This window comes from Sinohyriopsis cumingii, chromosome 15 (assembly GCF_028554795.1).
Source record: "Sinohyriopsis cumingii isolate HCF-2022 chromosome 15, ASM2855479v2, whole genome shotgun sequence".
Taxonomy (NCBI): Eukaryota; Metazoa; Mollusca; class Bivalvia; order Unionida; family Unionidae; genus Sinohyriopsis; species Sinohyriopsis cumingii.
Genome location: NC_142975.1, coordinates 116,309,746 through 116,332,019, shown reverse-complemented (window position 1 = coordinate 116,332,019; position 22,274 = coordinate 116,309,746). Strand labels below are relative to the sequence as shown.

Below are 22,274 nucleotides of genomic sequence, written 5' to 3'. Positions count from 1 at the left end.
ACTATGTGTAGGAAATTAAACATAACAACAAAAAAGCTGCCTTTCACCACCAATCAATTATCTTTCATTCTTATTTAATACCAATTAGCAATCAAACTATGTAAACAATTGATATTTACAAATGTCTGGGAGAAATTCAAAGCTGATAAGGCTATATCTTTGAATATGAACTGAGAAAAATAAGTATTTTTAGCTCTACTGGTCACAGACCAGAAAAGCTTATGGGATGGCTCTTGTCCATTGTCTGTTAATTCATTAGCAAAAGTTTATTATCACTGTTCCTCTGTGATAAACTACTTTGAGAATCTTGACACACAAATTCATCCATAGGTCAAGTTGGTCTTTTAAAAAAATAAAATCGTGCTAGTGAATACAGTCATCACACTGGCCATTTATAAATCTTTTTATCACTACTCTTTCGGATTGGATTGTTATTATCAACACTGGATTTTCATTAAGTACTTCTTATGATGACCAGTTTGTCCCAAATGAAAATGGTAAGTCTGAAATAGAATATGCCACCACTGCAGACATCTTGAATATCATATTACTACTTCTGAACAGAAAGCCATACTGAGATAGGGTTTTTGCCAGAAGAACTCTTATGATCTCTAGCTGGTCCAAAATGCAAATGGTTCCACATGGACATACAATATGGCCCCTACGACAACCATCCTGAAAAATCTTATTTTCATTACAACTACTCTGTATGGATAGTCATTTCATTATGGGGTTTTCACTTAAACTGTTAAAGAGTTCTTATAGCATCCACTTGGTCCTAAACGCAAATGGTGCCAATCTGGTATCCAATATGGCCACCAATGCTCCCATTGCTTCTTCTTCCACAATACATGCAAAATTATACAGAGATGTTAAAGGCTTGATAAATGGTTGTATTGTGTGCGATGAAGTTTAACATTTTTTGTTCTGACCATTTTGGGGGACATGTCTTAAAAATTTGGCCAAAATGGTTATAATTGTTTTATAAGAACAATTCATCATCACTTCTCCCACAATGCTTGGAGGATTTTATTGAAACTGTGCAGACTAGACATGTGGTTGGTGAAGATACACAAAAATGGTTGAACTTTTTTTCTTCTTGGGATTCTTTGAGAACATTTCTTGGAAACTGTTGAAAAAGGAGAAACTGGAGAATTCATTTATTTTATTTAGCATTTATTTAACCATATGCAATATAACTACTGGGCATTTACAGACAAGTAGAAAACATTATGATCTTTAATTTGAATATCTTGAGTGGGAATTCATGCCATTTGCCATTGAAAGAAAATGTTAAGAAGAACATGCTTTAATTACATGGATATGCTAGTCTGTGATGAAGGGATATGCATGTCTGTGACTACATGTATATAAAAATAAAACTTGCAGGCTATGTACATGCTAATTGCATTCTTGTTTTTCTTCTTTCTTTGGTCTTTTTGTGGAGATAGATGTATCTAGTAAAAAAAATCCAAAATGCTTGGAGAATTTAGAGAAACTTGTTGTCAGTTAACCTTAACTACTTAAAGAACCAATGTGATGGTTCAGTATCACTGAGTGCATGTGGCCATGACAGTTGTTATGCATCTGCATTAAGTACAATGTGATGGGTTTGGGTGTTTGTCATCACCGCTCCCACATTCAGACTTGTTCAAAATTAGATTTTCCTTTCATGAGGAAATTGAACTGTTGTTCCTGTTTTTATGTTAACACCAAAATGCCTTACAAATTTATGAGAAGACATGAAATTGGCATTGTTTTTTTGAAAGCACACAAAACAAAGGGTGTAGTGACCAAGATGAGTCCTACATCTGTTCTAATGAAACAGTCTAAAAGGCTGAAGGAAAATCACTGACAACTAAGAAGTCTGTTTAGGAGTATTTTTTTAATTATCTTGTCATGGATGAGAATGGCAAATGAACTGATGATAAATTTATGTCTGTCTGCAATCTGCATCGTGAAAATACAACTAAGATATCAACACATATAAAATAACACCACCTTACCAGTGACATACCTATGCAAACTGAAAGACTCAAGTTGATGTGTATCAATAATGTATCGCATCATAAGCTGTGCATTGTGAATTGTATTGATGTGAGACAGGTGTATCATGTTACCCTTAGTCTACTGTTTGTGTGACTATGTGAAGTACTTGTGTGTGTGTTTTATAGAATCTTCTAATTAGGTCTCATGGTAGGCATTGCTATGATGACCCAGTCCAAGAGGCTAGAGTCTTGTAATTGTCTGTAAAGCAACCCAGTAGGCCAGACCCATGACCAGACTGTGGAGACATCTGAATGCCAGTTCATCTCTCTTGATTAGCAAGTGAACTGTGTTAGAACTTTGAACCAAGCTGCTGATGGAGAAGGAGGAGGGAGACAAAACTTTATCACTAGCATGGAAAAGACTTCTTTAGTCTATGTGGAGTCTTTTCTTCTCATTGTAAGGCTAGCAAAGATAATGGATTGGTTTGGTTTGGTGCTTTGTGGCACAGCAACACAAGTAGGTTATTTAGTGCCAAGGAAATTGGAGTAAAGTACCTTGCTCAACTATATTAGCTGACCCAGGCTTGTCCACTGGCAGGCTTTGAACCCACACCCTTTTGGTCTGACATGCTAATCACTGAGATTGTGAACATACTTTGTTATCTCTAGATGAATGTGGTGAAGCCGATGTCTCATGTACAATATGAGATGTATCTGGTGAAGATGGTGTAAAGTTTAAACTAACTATACTAGTAGATCATCAAATTGGGATCAGGTAACTATTAGATGATCACTAAGCAAGTCTGCCCTTTGAGTAGCACAAGCTGGTGAATGGGTTGATTCCATATTATGTGGGTACTGGGCAGTGAACTGGGCATAGGGTGCAGTTACTGTCCTGTCACACTTTACTGGGTGTGCTGATCCATGTGTTCTGGTATCGGATAGTCATGCTGGACAAAGACATTCCCTCCTTTGACTCCATGGGATAAGATCAACTGTGGTGCTGACCTGTGCAATCTGATATGTATGGCCGAGTCTATTCATATTGAAACAGTGCCAATCTATCTTTCATGATATCCAGTTCTTTATGATGGACCAGGTTATGGGATTATTTATCCACAGAACTGGTCCTTAGTATTGGATGCACAATCAGAATTGCTAAGGACTCTGACAGATTGAGCAGACAATGTTTTCAAGGTGTACCCTGCCAGACATTCTGCTTGATGAACTTCAAGATTGGATGTTATTTGGGCTACTGCACCATATCATGGAAAATTATCAGTAAAAAAAGGGCCCACATGACTGCCTATACAGATCAAATGGTGAAGTATCACTTATAATAACTTGGAGGGGAAGCTACAAATAAATTACCTAATGTAAACTTACTTGTAAGAAAGGTGCAATATACTGCCTATACAGGTAAAATCATCAGAGCATCACTATTAACAACAAAGAAGTGGACACCACGACTATAAAGTATGAATAAAAAACGTACCTGTATCTGACCAAAGTGGAAATCATAGTGATACTCGTGCAACATCAACTACATAAGCACTGTAACCCTGAATATTTTCTACAGCATAAAAATTACCTGCACAACAAAATAGAGCCATTGAGAATATTGCCAATATCCCAAGATGAGAGGACATGCTAGTGACCCATACAGGTATGATCCAAGGGGCACATACATGTATATTTATGACACAGTTGTAATTCTACAGCAAACAGAAATATCTGGAAAAAAAGTAGCAAGAAAGCCAAAAACAGCATATACTCCCCTGAGAAAAGAAACTTCTCCAGCTTGCTCTGAAGATGATTTTTTTTTAAAATGGTGTGTGAAGGCTCTCACCAGGAGACAGTGTACTATTTGGCATGAGCAGAAGTAGCTATAATGTGCTCTGGGATTTGGTGCCAATCTCTCTATCAAGGGGATATCATCTGGGAGGGCTGGATTTGCAAGGTAGTGGTAGTTCGCCTAAGGTGTTATGATCTGGTAACATATTTGAAGAAAAAAATCTAGAGTGACAAGATTTTCAAATCAGCCACCATGGCAGCATTTTTGAATGTAAGATCAGCATGATTTTCATTTAGGACAAACTAGACGCTATTAGAAGACTCTATGAACTGAATGCTGATATTGATTTTGTGACAAGACTTAAAATTTTCATTGTGGCAGTCCAAGTTGAGGTCAGATTGGCACCATTTTCATTCAGGTTCAACTAGATAGAACAATTATTAGTAGTGTTCTGCTGAAAACCCAATATTAATACAACTTTCCTTCAAAGCAATGTAACAATAACAGTTTCTATATGGCCACTGGGGGCCCCGAGTGGCCGAGTGGTCTAAAGCGCTCTTCGTTACGGATCACTGCCATCTCACCTCTGTCTGCGGCGGTTCGAGTCTAAGATTCAGCCAATGTGGGCATGTGAGAAAGCTTGCCAGTAGCTTCTCGTGGGTCGGTGGTTCTTTCCGGGGTTTTCCGGGTTCTTCCTCCACCATTAATACTGGCCGCCATGTATAGCCTATCGTGCTGAAGGATGGCGTTAACCCCACAACAACAACAACAACAACAACATATGGCCACTGTGGTGACCAGCACAAAACAGATTTATGACCAACTAAGACACCATAGAAAGTTTTGTGGGTGAAACGTCCATTCAGGTATGATTTTCCATTCAGAAAAAGTACCAATAACAAGATTGGTGGTGGCCATAATGAATGCCATACTAGCACCATTTTCATTTAGGACCAACTAGACATAATAAGAAGTCCTTCAATGAAAAACCTAACGCTGATATGACCATCCATACAGGTGGAGTAGCATTAGCAAAAATTTCAAGATGGCAGATATTGTGTCCATCTTGGATGATGAGGCAGCACCATTTATGACCAACTGACTATTATAAGGAGTCTTCTGGTGAAAACCCCATGCTGATATTACTTTCTGTTCAGAAGGAGTAACAATAACAAGATTTCCAAAAATAGCTGCAATCACACCCACAGTGGATGTCAGACTGACACCATTTTCGTTCAGGACCAATCAGATATCATAAAAAGTCATCTTTAACTCATTAACCCCTGGAGGTTTTTGTCATTTTCGCCTGAAATGTGAGTAGGAAACACATTTTGGGGGCTATTTCTGAATACATCCTAATACATCGATTTCCAACAGATTTTCCATTAGCATAATGCCTAGTTGTGCTAGAAACATCATTTTCCATTGGTTATTTTGCTCGCACATGAGCAGAAGGGTAAAAGTTGGAGTTCTTTTTTCTTTGCTTAATGGACCTATCATTTTCTTATCGAGACCACTCTTGATTCCAAATGCCCACATTTTCCTACTTTTTGTAAAGGTTAACCTGTCAGTGTGCAGTTCAGACAGGTCTGCCTTAGATCTGAGGCCAAAAAGTATAAAATCTGGACAAAAAAATCAGGTCCAAAAAATTCTATTTTTCCCTCTATATTTTGTAGTGCAACTTAACCCTTTCATCGCTAAGTAACTTTGGGGGCATAGAGTCCTCAGCACTAAGTAACTTTGGAGTTGTAATGCAAAATGACTTGTGGATTTTGAAATAACATAACTTTGCCAATTTTAAAGATATCTGGCTGGATTAGGTGTCAAGATCAAGGTTAAAAATCAAATTTTATGACTAATTGACTAAAATGTGCATATCTATTAAAACTGTTAAAATACAGGTGCAAACAGGTAAAACAACAGGTAAAATACAAGTAATTATCTATTTACCTCTTAGAAAACTAAGAAAGTTCCCAAAACTTGTTCAATTGACCCTAGATGTACTCGTGAATAATTCCAGTAGCAAGACAAGTCTTTCTTTCAGGTATGACAGATAGAAATTAAAATTCCATAAAATGCCTTGATTTCATCCAAGGTGAGATCTGTCCACACACCTATATTGCCTCTGGCACGTTTGATCATCGCATTCAAATTTGTTAAGACGGACAATATTTCCAAAATCTTCATCTGAATAGAATATTTGAAAATATTCCAAATCTTTCCTAAAGCCATCCAACACTCAGGTGGGTCCAACTCTCTCAGAAAACTGAAACAAATCTCTTTGGTTTTCCAACTTCATCCAAACAAAATTATGTGGAGCATACACTTCCTCTGGTTCAAAACCTTCAAAGTCCTCTTCATTGTCATCACTGTCACCCACAAGCGCATTCCATTGGCTCTCCAGACGCCTTCTCTCATTTTCATCCAACTTTACTAGGTCAAAATTGGTAAAATCCTGATAATTCAAAATCTGACACTTCACTCTCATCTGATCTTTCTTCGAACTCCACCATTTTGGATACAAATTTCACCATTCGGAAAACTAATTAAAAGTGCCTACTTTGTTCGATATTTCCAGTTGTATACAAGCTAAACTCACGAGATAATCCAAATATAATATCTACATTACAAGTAGGAAGTTATTAGAGGTACCCCAAAATTTATATAGTCGGGTACTATAATATTACAAAACACTGCCCCAGACCGGTAAAGCGGTCCATAGTGTTTACAGACTTACTTCCCCTTGACCAGAAAACCGGTCCATAGTGATGAAAGGGTTATTCGTCCAGATTATTTGGTATCATTGTAGAGCTATATCTGTCTATCTTTCTATAATACCACCCACTTTTGTGTATCATACATGACCTTGACGCTATAAAGCTTGGCAGTAGGCTACTACCTCCTGCCACGTAAATGTGGAGCTAGAGTTTAATGAGTTAAGTTAAAACCCCATGTTGATACAACCATCCATTCATCAGATGTAGCAATAAGATGTTCAAGATGGCCCCTGTGTCAAAATGTAATCAGTTTCATTTATACCAGCTAGATATCATAAGTAGTGTTGTGGTTTTAAAAAAACTCATGTCACTATGGTTTACCATTCAGGAGGAGTTAGCAATAAGATTTTCAAGATGGTTGCCATGGTGATCTCTTTCTTATATAAAAATAAACACACTTTTTAACCTGGTAGAGATCACTGAACCTCCCATTTTCCACTTCAAAAATGAACACTGAACATAATTCAGAGACTCCTAAATCCAAAAATATTATTGAATCATTCAAAAAATGTAATGGATTAGATGTGTACATGTATACCTGTCACAAATTTTTAAAAATACTCCCATCTTTATTAAAATAAAACAACCTTTGAGTAGTTTATCATTTATAGTTAAAGCTAACTGTAATATAAATTAAGCATCTAATTTTATAATTACATTTAATGAGTAACATCCCATTTCTAATACCATAAACATGATATTTTGTCTGGCACAAAAGTTGAAAAATCCTAATGAATTTGGTAGGAAGAAACAATAGTTTGGCAGTGAATAGAGCCATCATGTATAATTGATGACTTTCAAAAGATTTTATCACACAATAACAGAGCTGCTGTTGAAAAATATATAAACATGTTCTGCTTTCCAGAAACTTGAGCAAGATTAAAATGAAATTAATTTTTGTATACCATTTTTCTTGACAAGCTTTGCCTGTAGCTTCTGGAAGTCTGGCACATGATTTCTCAGGAAGAGGTAATCAACATTGGGATGCCATGCATAATTATCAAAGGAAACAACTCGAAAATCACAGTCTGTACATCGTAGCTTGTCACATGTGCTGGAAAATGATAATATATACTATAAATGGTCATTAAGGATGAAGAGAATATTCATTAAATGTGGATTTTTTATATCTTTCATGGAAATACACTTGGCGATCAAAGCTTGCCTTGGGTCATGTAAAGCTTCATTTACCTACTTAATACTTTGAACTGGAGTATTTTTATCTTATTTTATTGCAAATGAGGTCTTTTTACAATCATTCAGTTGCTATTTTACAGATGCAAGTGTGACAGCTAGTCTGCTAGCATTCTAATGTGTTTGGTGTGTATAATTTCAATCTACGTACTTCAAGTTCAGTGGAGACTATATATCAGAAAATGACATGAACATACTGTTTACGGGCTCAAGACAAATCTAAAAAATAAGAAGTTCACACATTGAGTAAAATTATCTGAAACAGAGACACTTTTGTCAGATGGATAAATGCAAAATTCTGGGTACCAAAACTTAATTACAGGTTTGGCCAGTCATATATTAAATATTAAAAGTACCCAACTCCTGAGTAGGTTACTGACCAATTGGTCAAAAAATAATGAAGCAAATGATGGACATTAAGAAAGGACAAAAATATGGTGCTCCATTAGAAAAAGGCAGTAAGATCCAAGATGTAAAGTTAGTAACATCTAAAAATGGTGTCTGCAGTAAGAAAGGTCAAAAATGGCAAGCTTTACATCAAAGATTAAAGTGAGAATATAGGACAGTAAGAGCTTTAAATATCAATAATGCAAGAAATGGCCAGGGTGGATGGCATGTTGAAAGTTGCCATTGATCCTGGAGAAACCAACTCTATGCCATTAAACACCTGTTTGGTTAAAAGTTTTCAAATCCACAGGTCTGAAAATGTATTTTCTGCCACAAACAATACACCAAACAAGTGATGGTCAAGTCATCATTGCATTGTGTGCGAGTTCAAAATACTCTTTCAGGCTCTAAAAAAGAAAGACATATTTGCATGATATCATCTAGATTTGCAGCAATTTTACACTAATAAATGCAAAAACCTTAAATGAAGGGGTTTTGGAAAATGAGTTCATAGCTGCTGTTTTATTTTGTTGTTAATAAAACATTAATCTATCTTTCAAATTAATACTGTCAGTAGATAGCATGGCACTGGTATCTCAGAGGGATACATTTTTCTGACCAACATTATAATCCTGTGAATTGCTTTCACAAAAACAATGACTCCACACTATATGTAGATATCACCAAATGCACATTATATAATTTATTTTCTACTTCTTTCTATGAATGTTGTGAAAACAAAATTTATTAAAACGGCTTGTCAACACAAATAGATTGTAATGAAGAGTATAATATGAACTTAATTTGACCGCTTTACAAACAGCCAAAAAGCTGATTGACAAAACTGCCATATAATGCATCCAGCTGCAAGTCAAATTAGGGCCTTAACTCTTATTTTAAAAAATCCAGGAGAAATAAATATTTGTCAGTTTCTGCATTTTTAAATCATGACTATAATATGTACCAGATTTTACAGGGATCTGTAAAACAAAATGCAGGACAAAGTTGTGCTCACATGGTTCTGTCTTCATTCAGATGCAAGGGCAATAACTCAGAAAAAAATGACCAAAGTGATTTGTTTATATGCACGTCTCCAAACAAAGACCATAACATGTACAAAATTTCATGGTGGCAAAATTCATAGACTTCTTCCTTAGGCCAAGTGTAAGCCATCCACAAAGTTTGGTCCATATCTGTGATGTAGAACTAATGTTATTGTGCAGAAACCATTTGTTCTTTTTTCAATCAAACTGACCTTTGCCTCTGTCCCAAACTGTACAGGCTTCCTTTTTGCCTCAAGTGAAAGCCGTTCACAAAGCCTGGTCCAAGTATGAAATACAGAACTAATACTATTTTCTGGAAACCATTCTTCTTTTAGTCACAGCTAAGATAACCTCTGACCACCCCAAATCAATAAGGTTTTTTTTAATCCAAATTCAAGTCATCCACAAAGTTTGGTAACTGTGTATTAGTCATCCACAAAGTTTGGTAACTGTGTATTATGGAGAACTCAAGTAACTGTCTGGATTTGTTTTCCTGCTTTTAGTCAGAGTGACCTTGATGGTAACCTTTGATGCAAAATCAATAGGGTTCCTCCTAATCCCTAGTGCAAGCCACCCCAAAAGTTTGGTAACTTTAATTGGTGGAGAAGCTGAGTTACACATTCAGCTGCAAGTAGAGGCAATAACTCATAAAGATTAGGAAATATGGTGATCTGATGATAATAATATGTACTAAGTTTCATGGCAATGCACAAAAACCTGTAGGGCTTGTTGTGCTATGTGACTGCATCCTACACTACTTCAACTCAAAAATGGCAATACACAAAAACCTGTAGGGCTTGCTGTGCCAAAAACCTATAGGGCTTGTTGTGCTATATGATTGCATCCTACACTACTTCAACTCAAAAATGGTAATACACAAAAACCTGTAGGGCTTGCTGTGCTATGTGATTGCATCCTACACTACTTAACTCAAAAATGGCAATGCACAAAAACCTGTAGGGCTTGCTGTGCTATGTGATTGCATCCTACACTACTTCAACTCAAAAATGGCAATACACAAAAACCTGTAGGGCTTGTTGTGCTATGTGATTGCATCCTACACTACTTCCACTCAAAAATGGCAATACACAAAAACCTGTAGGGCTTGCTGTGCTATGTGATTGCATCCTACACTACTTCAACTCAAAAATGGCAATACACAAAAACCTGTAGGGCTTGCTGTGCTATGTGATTGCATCCTGGACTAATTCAGCTCATTAATGGCAATAATTTGATAAAAACTGCATGAGGAAATTTGATGTGATGAAATAAACACATGAAGACAATGACCATAATATTTACAAAGTTTCACAACTGACATAAGGATTACATTATATCTCAACCTCTATGAAGGCAGGGAAATAACACAACAAAACACAACGCATGTAAATTTATGCCAAAAAGAAATGAAAAATGAATCGATGCAAGAGACGTATGCCCAAATTACATGGAAATTTAAATAAAAGTGTAAAATCAAACAGGGACCATAACTTCATTAAATATTGCATCAAAACGTTGAAAATCAAACATCTCCTAGGTTTCTAAATATAAAGCTTAATACCAAATTTGGAACAGGTATAATATCTCCATACAAGAAAACAATGAAATACTTGTTGTAGGTTTCTCATCATGCAGTTTCATATGAAATTTGGTTTCCATCAATAGAGTTCTTCAAATATTATTTTGCAGAAACTAAATGGCAAAATTCTATGTCTAACTTGGGCTCTAACTCTATACAAATTTCCTGGAAAGTGGTGGAAACCAAAGTTAACTTGGGTCTTCTTAATGTTAAACTTCAATCCATCAATTCCTTTGAATGTTTCTGAGCCAAAACTGAATGACAAACAAAAGACGCAGCATAACAATTAAAAATATTCTGGAAAATGATGACAGTGAACTTTATCCAGCTCTTCTTAATGTAAAGCCACACACATATACAAGGTTTCAATCCATTAAGTTGTTCAAAATGGGGGAACAATATTTGAGGTAGGACAGGATGGGAAGGGACAGACAGGCAATGGTAACACTTATGCCCATCCCTCCCCCACCCCCACCCCCATTCTGGCAGGGTTACAAAAGGCATAGGGCTGACATAGAAATCATAATTACCAGAATACATAAAGATATGTACATGTTTTGTCTCTTTAGTTAAAGATAGGACTTTAGGGAGAAAACTTTTTTTTACGTGTAATATTTAACTTGATTTTCTGGTAATGAAGGCAAAGCAATGATAGTTGGCCATATAAAACATCAACATTCAACCATTAGAGAATAAAAGAAAGTCTTGAAAATGTACATGTTTATGTCTACATACAATGAGAATAGTTAAATAAGTGGTGCTATCATTCTATAACAAGATTAGCTGTGCACATATGACACAGATCCCCAATATAGTGATGAAATGTGAGGGCAAAGTCAAACAAGGGTCATAACCAAATTAAATTTAGAAAGAAAATGGTGAAAATTAAATCTGAACTAGATCTTCTTCACGTAAAACTGTATACATATTTCATTACAAATCATGAATGCTTCTAAAGGTACTGAGCACTAGTGGAATATACAGAATACAAAAGCCCCTTAAAGAGGTTGATGTTCTAATGGCCAAAAATAATTTCCAGGAATCCAAGATATGACCATTTCTTCTTTCTGACTACTGCTGCTCTTATTTTTGAGCAATAACATAATTTTAAATTAGTTGCAGTGGCAGCCATATTGGATGTAAAATGGGACCTATTTTCATCTTGGACCACTTAGACATCATTTGGTGAAAATCCCAAACTGAATATGACCATCCATTGCTGAGGAGCATCAAAAATAAGATTTTCAAGATAATGCCATGTTGGCCATCTTGGATGTCAGATCAGCACCATTTCATTTAGGACCAACTAAATATCATAAGAAGTCTTTTGGTGAAAGCTATATGTCAATATGACCATCCATCTAGTAGAAGTAGCAATATCAAGATTTTCAAAATGACCACCATGGTGTCCACATTAGAGGTCAGATAGATATAGTAATTAATCTGGAGCAAATCCCATATCAATATAACTTTCTACTGAGTAGCAATAAGATGATTTTCAAGACAGCAGTCATGGCAGCCAGATCTGCACCATTTTAACTTACAAGCAACTAGATATCACAAGTTCTGGTGGAAACCCCAAGTTGTTATCACAATCCATTGAAAAGGAGAAGCAATAATTGGATTTTCAAAATGGTAGCCATGATGGCCATATTGTACAACAGATCAGCATCATTTTCATTTTGGACCTACTATATATCACAAGAAGTCTTTTTATGAAAACCCCATGTCAATATGACCATCCATTTAGGATGAGCAGTGATAACAAGATTTTCAAGACTGCCACCTAGGAAGCAAGATAGGTCAGATTGGCACCATTTTTAATGACCACCAAGACATCATAAGTCTGTTGGCATGACTTTCCATTCCAAAGGTGCAGTCATAACAAAATTTTCAAAGTGGTTGCCAAGGCAGTCTTATTTTACATGAGACTGACACATCTTTCAATAAGGTCCAACAAGTCACCATAAGTCTTTTAATGTAAACCACATGTTCATATGATCATCCATTCACGAGGAGTAGCATTAACAAGATTTAATGATGGCTGATGTATGAGCTATATTTCATGTCCAAGAACAAATCAGACATCAAAAGTCTTCTGGTCTTAAAGGTATGAACCAATCAGACATCATAAATCTTCTGGTCTTGTAGGTTTAAACTAATCATACATAACATGTCATCTGGTCTTGTAGGTATGAACCAACCAGAAATCACAAGTCTTTTGGTCTTGTAGGTATGAACCAATCAGATATCACAAGTCTTCTGGTCTTGTAGGTATGAACCAATCAGACATCATAAATCTTCTGGTCTTGTAGGTTTAAACTAATCATACATAACATGTCATCTGGTCTTGTAGGTATGAACCAACCAGAAATCACAAGTCTTTTGGTCTTGTAGGTATGAACCAATCAGATATCACAAGTCTTCTGGTCTTGTAGGTATGAACCAATCAGACATCACAGGTCTTCTGGTCCTGTAGGTATGAACCAATCAGACATTACAAGTCTTCTGGTCTTGTAGGTATGAACCAATCAGACATCACAGGTCTTCTGGTCTTGTAGGTATGAACCAATCAGACATCACAAGTCTTCTGGTCTTGTAGGTATGAACCAATCAGACATCACAGGTTTTCTGGTCTTGTAGGTATGAACCAACCAAACATCACAAGTCTTCTGGTCTTGAAGGTATGAACCAATCAGACATCATAAATCTTCTGGTCTTGTAGGTTTAAACTAATCATACATAACATGTCATCTGGTCTTGTAGGTATGAACCAACCAGAAATCACAAGTCTTTTGGTCTTGTAGGTATGAACCAATCAGATATCACAAGCCTTCTGGTCTTGTAGGTATGAACCAATCAGACATCATAAATCTTCTGGTCTTGTAGGTTTAAACTAATCATACATAACATGTTATCTGGTCTTGTAGGTATGAACCAACTAGAAATCACAAGTCTTTTGGTCTTGTAGGTATGAACCAATCAGATATCACAAGTCTTCTGGTCTTGTAGGTATGAACCAATCAGACATCACAGGTCTTCTGGTCCTGTAGGTATGAACCAATCAGACATCACAAGTCTTCTGGTCTTGTAGGTATGAACCAATCAGACATCACAGGTCTTCTGGTCTTGTAGGTATGAACCAATCAGACATCACAAGTCTTCTGGTCTTGTAGGTATGAACCAATCAGACATCACAGGTTTTCTGGTCTTGTAGGTATGAACCAACCAAACATCACAAGTCTTCTGGTCTTGAAGGTATGAACCAATCAGACATCATAAATCTTCTGGTCTTGTAGGTTTAAACTAATCATACATAACATGTCATCTGGTCTTGTAGGTATGAACCAACCAGAAATCACAAGTCTTTTGGTCTTGTAGGTATGAACCAATCAGATATCACAAGTCTTCTGGTCTTGTAGGTATGAACCAATCAGACATCACAGGTCTTCTGGTCCTGTAGGTATGAACCAATCAGACATCACAAGTCTTCTGGTCTTGTAGGTATGAACCAATCAGACATCACAGGTCTTCTGGTCTTGTAGGTATGAACCAATCAGACATCACAAGTCTTCTGGTCTTGTAGGTATGAACCAATCAGACATCACAGGTTTTCTGGTCTTGTAGGTATGAACCAACCAAACATCACAAGTCTTCTGGTCTTGAAGGTATGAACCAATCAGACATCATAAATCTTCTGGTCTTGTAGGTTTAAACTAATCATACATAACATGTCATCTGGTCTTGTAGGTATGAACCAACCAGAAATCACAAGTCTTTTGGTCTTGTAGGTATGAACCAATCAGATATCACAAGTCTTCTGGTCTTGTAGGTATGAACCAATCAGACATCACAGGTCTTCTGGTCTTGTAGGTATGAACCAATCAGACATCACAAGTCTTCTGGTCTTGTAGGTATGAACCAATCAGACATCACAGGTCTTCTGGTCTTGTAGGTATGAACCAATCAGACATCACAAGTCTTCTGGTCTTGTAGGTATGAACCAATCGGACATCACAGGTCTGCTGGTCTTGTAGGTATGAACAATCAGACATCACAAGTCTTCTGGTCTTGTAGGTATGAACCAATCAGACATCACAAGTCTTCTGGTCTTGTAGGTATGACAATTAATTAAAGAGAAGCAGCAATAATAAGTTTTTCAATATGACCAGAGTAGTGGCCATATGAAATGACTAAGCAGCACATTTTCATTTACAAACAACTATACGATAGATGAAGGAGTGCGTAAAGTTTCAAGGCAATCCTCTAAGTAGCTTAGGAGAAGCTTTAATACCAAACATGTTTCCATGGCCAAATAAATAGCTAGAATTTGTTCAAGTTCACAAAAATGCTGATTCCACAGAAACATTTAAGATTTTTCCAGCTATTTTGGGAGTAACAAGTTTGTAGGACATGGCTAACTATAATTCCCCTGACCAGCTCTCCCCCCGTCAGACATGGTGCAGATATAAAAGAGTATGAACATAACATAACTTACCTTTTGGTAAAACTATTGCCAACCCCCTGAGGACATGAACTTCCCCCAATATACACTGGAAAACATCTGCAAAAAATGACAATCTTTTCACCACATTTTAAAAAGACAACTCTTTAGTAATTATACATGAAGCTGGTCATGACCTGATGTTAAGCCATCTGCATGTTTTTGGGTAAACTGGAGATGTACATGTCAAGATCTACCCATAAATGAAGTAAAATGACTTGGTGGCCAACTCTACTTGAGAAACTGACCAGATATAAAACTTTTACACTGACATCAATCATGGATATGAATAGATTTATAGAAATGTGAACATGTGCACGAAGACCAATATGGCCGTAACAATAGGGTTTCTCAAAAACAGTCATTTTTAAAAAACAGCTGTTTACTGTTTTCAATTTTCAAAAAACAGCTGTTAACAGCTGTTTTTACTGTTTTTTCCATATTTTCACTAATTTTACAGTCGATAACTTATTTTTGTGATGAACACCGTTTTATTATATATCTTTTGTGATAAGTTCTAAATCAATACATTTTTACTTCTTATAATAATATTTCAAGAATACAAGTGCATTAAGCGACTTGTCTGAGAGACGCGATCTTAATTTTGTACAGAAATTCGTACAGACCGAAAAAACTCTTTCAACATCCGTTGATGTCAGTTTAATGGATAGAATTGCATTGTACAATTTCTGGAGATTTTCAGTGTGCTGGCCAGAGTTCCTGAAGAGCGTGAATTCGGACTTGAGCCATTTGAAACTGTCTTGCCCTCCGACTGCAATTGATGATCCATCTTTTTGAAGCAACAAATTCAATTCATCTTGAAGAGAAAAGTTCACACTTTCAGCATCATTTGACGACTGTGCGACGACATCTTCTACATCGTTGACTTCAAATAGACGAGACGCTAGATTTCCTGCGAAATTTAGCGTAGTTTTTGACGGGGCGACAGATGGATCTTTGAGACTGCACAGGAGGTTCATGACATCATTGTTCAATCGCTCTTCAACGTGACACTTCAAATTTTCCATGAGCTTGGTACTAATGTCATTATTCAGGTTAGAGAGCTTGTTGAACATGAATTCTAAAATTGTGTCAGCACTCATCAATGTCGCATCTTCTCGACTTAGATTCTCAACAGCAAGTTTCACAGGTTCCATTGCCTTCAGAAGAGTTTTGAGAGCGTCAAAATCCAATGTCTCAATGTCCGTTAGAAACAGTAAAACAGTTAGAAAAAAAAACAGCTGTTTACTGTTTTTTGATTTTGGATTAAAAACAGCTGTTTTACTGTTACTGTTAAACAGTTACCAGAAACCCTACGTAACAATTATTAGGTTTAAACAACATATAATATTTATTATATCTGATTTGAAATGTTTATTTTTTTCCTTGCAAATGTGGGAATATTACAAATACATTGATTTATTTTTGCAAAATTCAAAATGGTCAAACTATATATATGCACGAGAACAAGCCCCAAAGCTGCACACATAAATATTTAACATACTTTGCAATGAAAACTGAAAATGTGCACACAAGACATTAAATGTAGAACAATTTTAAGTTAATGTTTATATCTGATCCCATCAATCACAGTGTTTTGACTTACAAGAAAACAAAATGAACTCGTACAAATCAGTCTGTGTTTTAACATACATATACACACACATACATGTGTACATGCCAACATACATACATACATGCATACATACATACATTCACAAACACACGCATGCATAGAAAGACACCTGTATGCATAGACAAGAACACTGCATATACAAATTGTAACATGATTCTACTTACTTAGGCTTAATTATTTTCTCCTCACGACTGGAGCGCACTTTTGAAGTAGATTTATCTGGGACAGTATCCTAGAAAAAAGCATTCAATATATAATAACAACTGCTATTTTGTTTATCTCTAGTAAAACCTGTCCAATCGTACACCTCGATATAAATAACTCTTGTTCAAAAATGACAGTACAGTAGAAACTGTCATAAAGATTTTAAAAAACTAGTCTCTCAGGACAGGCAGTCTCTCAATGTCTTGTGACATAACACAATAAGTCCACGTATTAAGAATTTGGTCTATCAAGACAGGTTTTACTGTAGAACTTAATAACTTTTATTTAATTATTCTGCTTCAAACTCTGTATAAAGAACACATTTCCATAAAGGAAAGATTTTGTCCACTGAATCTGCATCAATGACCTTTTTGCTCTATCTTTTATAAGGATTTCGCCAACAGCTGATAGATGGTGAATTTTTGCTGCTTATTTTGTCATCTGCCCAAAGTTGTTTTATATCAAGAAGGTATTTTTCCAGAAAAATTCCCATGAACAACTGAAAATGTATCATTTTGCATCTCTGATTTTAAAATTTTCAGGGAGAATACTCTAGGCCCCCCCCCCCATAGCAACTCATTTTCTTGCCTGCATAGCCTCCAGCTTTTTATGATTAGCTGCCTATTCTGAAAATGTTCCCTGCAAATATAGTAAAGTGCCTAATGCTCAGCAAATCTCTCCCTAGGAGCTGAAAAAAGTCCACTATTTTTAAAGCATCTGAAATTCTCCCCTCTTTAATCTAACAATACCTGTTCAATCTTCAATTTTGTTTGCAGCAGGATAGAAGCATGTTTTATTTTATTAATAAACTGATAAAATACAAATTCTAATGGGATATGAGAGATTCATATGGCATCTGGTTATCATCCCATGTCCTGTGGTTTCCTGTTGAATACATTTCCTACTCTTACAAACAGCAAACCCTACAACCCATGTCAATGTCTTCCACTCAGAACAATGCAAACATAAAACAAAACATCTATAAAAAAAATTTCCTGTAAAATGAGAAATGCATGAAGTTTGTTTCTTAGGGTGGATGGGTAACAAATATCCACAAAATTAAATCCACCATGCAAAACAGCAATGTATTTTGGGTGTTATGGTAAACAGTTGACCCCATATTTATATCCCTAGGAAACTGTATCACTGTGAATATTTCTGATTTATACTAAATAGTAAAAACTAGAATGTGGGGTGAATGGATCTGTAGTTTCAAGGTAATTCTACAAGCAGTTTAACAGTGTAGTGATAACAAGCTTGTGCTAAATGACAAAAACATCCCCTAAGTTCTTGTGATCTATGGCTTGCAAATTCAACATTCACCTATAAAAAACATATTGCAATTGAACGGATATCAACAAAAACGTTCAGAATATGAATGAGGAGCTGAATTCAATGCACGTTTTAAAAACATTCCCGATCCACTATGCTACAGGGTCTTGCATCAGGTGCACACATTATGATTATTTTTCAGTGCTCTTTTGACATCTTACTTTTGACAGTGAAGGAGTTCTTAAAGCTGAAACTGGTGGTTGAGGTAGGATATAATTTAAACAAATTACAGCATGCTTTACATGATTTAACATCATGCTGGTACCATCACCAGAGTAGTTCGACTGTTGCCCATAGGTTGCATTTCACTTTTTATTCACCTTTAATTTTCCACTATTTCTACCTGTGTAGAGTAATTCCAAACTGCAGACTACTCACTTTGTTTTTGTAAGCAATTTTCATGTAACTGTCATTCCATACTTTTTCACATCATATGTCACTTTCATTTGTTTAAATGAAATAACAATTTTGTAAATGTTTAGGTGACAAACACAAAATGATGTTATTTACACATGTAAGCATAACAGCACTCTTTTACAATAGCTCTAGACAAGCATCCATGAACTTAAAGGTAAATATTACTAGATTAAAAATGTTCAAAGTAATTATAACACTTGATTGGTGATAGATTTTCCCAAATAGCTGCCAAATATTGATCTTACAAATACTGGCATATCATTTGTTCTGGGGCTGCAATATGTAATTCTATTTTGGATCTGGTTCCAATTCAACTTTGGTAAGTACTTGTTACTACCATATCTACTCGCGTATAAGCCCGTTCGCGTATAAGCCGACCCCCCAACCTGAAATGGATAAAACTGTGATAAAGTGCATGACCCGCGTATAAGCTGACCCATAATTTCTAGACTACTGGTACATCACTGGTACATCACATGATGCACAAAGTGAGTTCTGAATACGTTTATTTAGGTAAATCATATTATTAAAGAAAATGAAAGTAAGAAAGCTAATTTATATGTTGAAATAAAAACAGTTCGAAAGTGGTAAGTCGTAATGGAAATTTAATTAATCCTCATTCTAAAATCATGAATTATAAAAGTTCTATCACTTTTAGAATCCTTCAAAATCTGGCTCTGTATCAGACTCGCCAAACAGTTCACGAAACTCGGCTTCTGTTACGGGCATGCTTTCATCATATCCGTCGTCATTGTCATCCAATAGTGTGTCGTTCTCCTTATCGCTCTCCTCGTCATTGTCGGATTGAAATATAGCATCATCCTCTGTTCCATCCATAGCATTGCTGATACAGCACTTCCTGAATGATTTTGCAATCATTTCCGATGGAACTGAGTCCCACGCTTCTTTTACCCACTTGGCGACCAAATCGATGTCAGGCCTCATTAAATTCCCGCCTTTTGTCATCTTCACAGCCCCTGAACAAACCCATTCTGCCCACATCTTTCGTAACTTGTCCTTAAAAGGTTTGTTAAGGCAGACATCAAGAGGCTGTAACACTGACATTAAACCTCCTGGTATCACAGCCAGTGTTGTTTTCATTTTCTTTGCGGCCTTTTTTACTTCATCGATCTTGTGTGCACGAAACATATCCCATACAAGCATTGAAGGTTTCCGAAGAATTGCACCTGGTCTCTTGTTCCATACTTTCTCCAACCATTCAATTGTTCCACTTTCGTCAATCCATCCCTTTTGCTGTGCACGAACGATAACACCAGCAGCAGCATCTTCCTTTTAAAAATGATGACAGGAGGCAGCTTTGATCCATCAGCCAAACAGGCCAATACAACCGTAAAATGCGTTTTTTCATGGCCGGTCGTTTTTATCAGAATAGTTTTCTCACCAACAGCATTGACTGTTTTATTGCTTGGTAAGTCAAAGGTCATAGGCATCTTATCCATATTTCCATTTTGTGATAGTTCAAATGAGCACTGCTTTCTGCGTTTAATGATGAACTGCTGAAATGATTCAATTTTTTCTTCCAAGTCTTTTGGTTGCTTTTGTGCTATCTTCGTTCGCTGCCTGAGGCAGAAACCATTCCGGTTCATAAAATGAGAACACCAGCTGGCTGATGCAACAAATTTTGAATCTGCCAACTGATATTTATCATTTTTCGCCATCTGCATAGCACGTAGACGAATTGCAGTTCGTGTGACAATGTATCCATTTTGTTGATGTTCACTTACAAAATCACTGAGTTCTTTCTCCAATTCAGGGAAAGAGGCAATCCCAGTCTGGCGAGCCTTCTTGGATTTTGGCATTTTTTCTAATGTTGCTTTGCTTTTCTGCCATTCCCGTACTTGCTTCTCGTTCACCAAAAAATTGCATGCTGCAGCACAGTTGTTATTTGCTTCTGCATATTCAATAACTTTTAGTTTGAATGCTGCATCATAAGCAGAACGCTTTCTTTTACTTCCAACACTATTCATTTTATCTGATTTAATTGAATATAAACTTCTAGAGAGATTTAACTGAAATAATTTCTTATAGTGGTAGTATACTATTTATATACCTTATCCTGTAATTATTTCCATGTGTGGTTGGTTATCAATTTGTATTTGATAATTATTTATCATTGTTGTTTATTTGTGTTGTTTTTTTAAACTACCGGTAGTGTGATTCAGTTGATCAAAATGTGATTGGTTTCAGCGTGGACATTATTCAAGTATTGTGACAGTTTATAACTTTGAGCAGAAACCATGTCCACTACCATATCTCATTAAACAATACATCTGAGAGTCGGCATGTATTAGTAAAGTCATTGGCATTGTGAAACAAAACAAACCTATTATCCCCGAGGCATTTACCACTGATTAAGCATATGGTAGCTATTGTACACTCACCCGCTAACAAACCACTTTGCTTTACAAACAACTAAACAACAGTAGTATATAAACTGCGGCTGCCCATTACTTCCAAAACACCTGTCAAAGAAACCCCACAAATTATATTGTTTTACAATTATTCATGCTGACTCGTATATTGCCCTGTTATGTACCCTTCCTAAGCGTGTGCACAACAAACCCCTATGGAGCCTCTCGCTATTGTGCCTTTAAGACTATCGTACATGTATTTCTACTCTCGATCAAAATGTTTGTCGTATATACCTTCAGTATCGTAATTCTTTATTTTTTTACGTAGATTCTTTTCATATTTACACCGAAATAAGCTAGCGTGCATTCATACGATACCGTAGAGTTTAATGATTACTGATTAGCTGAGGGTTAAATACTTGACTGGAGATTACTAATATGGCGGTTCTTTTGGAAAATACACGTACCACCTTGGCTCAAATAACACGTATGGCTGCGTTTTCTGGTGGATGGACAGCTGTCAAATAGGCATCAAGTACTTTAAAACATGTTTTTCATTCATTATCCTTCCACTTAAGTTTTAAAAAAAATATTTGTTTCACTTCACGACAGCACAAATCTTAAGAGCCATGTGGCATCATTAGGCATGTCATCTCATCTTCAGCGATCGACAGAAACAATACATGCTGGAAATCGAGGGAAAAAAGCGTTAACAATTTCAGACTTGGACTCTGGCCCGCAGATAAGTCGACCCCCCTTCTTCCAGGCCTTATTTTTTTCCTAAATTTTTCGGCTTATACGCGAGTATATACGGTAACTGTATTTTCTTTCATTATTCCCCATTTCAAACAATAAAAGTTTGATTTATTGATAAATCATAAATCTGTGCATGTTCATCTTTTAAATTTAGTACTTTACATTATAAACCTTGGAAAAATATGTTTGACTACCAGATGACAGCAACTTCAAAGCAAAAATCTGCCAACAACAGCACAAGTAGTCTAATTTGTAACCTCCAAATAAATTATCTTTAAAAGAGAAAGAAA

General features: G+C 36.2%; 1 protein-coding gene across 1 annotated transcript in view; it reads right to left on the bottom strand.

The window, feature by feature from the left end:
• LOC149782543 (cilia- and flagella-associated protein 418-like) overlaps positions 1–22,274 on the bottom strand; it is a 35,440-nt gene that overhangs the window by 6,000 nt on the left and 7,166 nt on the right. The window contains exons 3-5 of the mRNA XM_089933977.1: positions 17,068–17,135; positions 15,262–15,327; positions 7,466–7,614 (exon numbers count right to left, since the gene is read on the bottom strand). Coding sequence (XP_089790103.1) covers positions 7,466–7,614; positions 15,262–15,327; positions 17,068–17,135 — 283 coding nt within the window. The remainder of the gene's footprint in view (positions 1–7,465; positions 7,615–15,261; positions 15,328–17,067; positions 17,136–22,274) is intronic.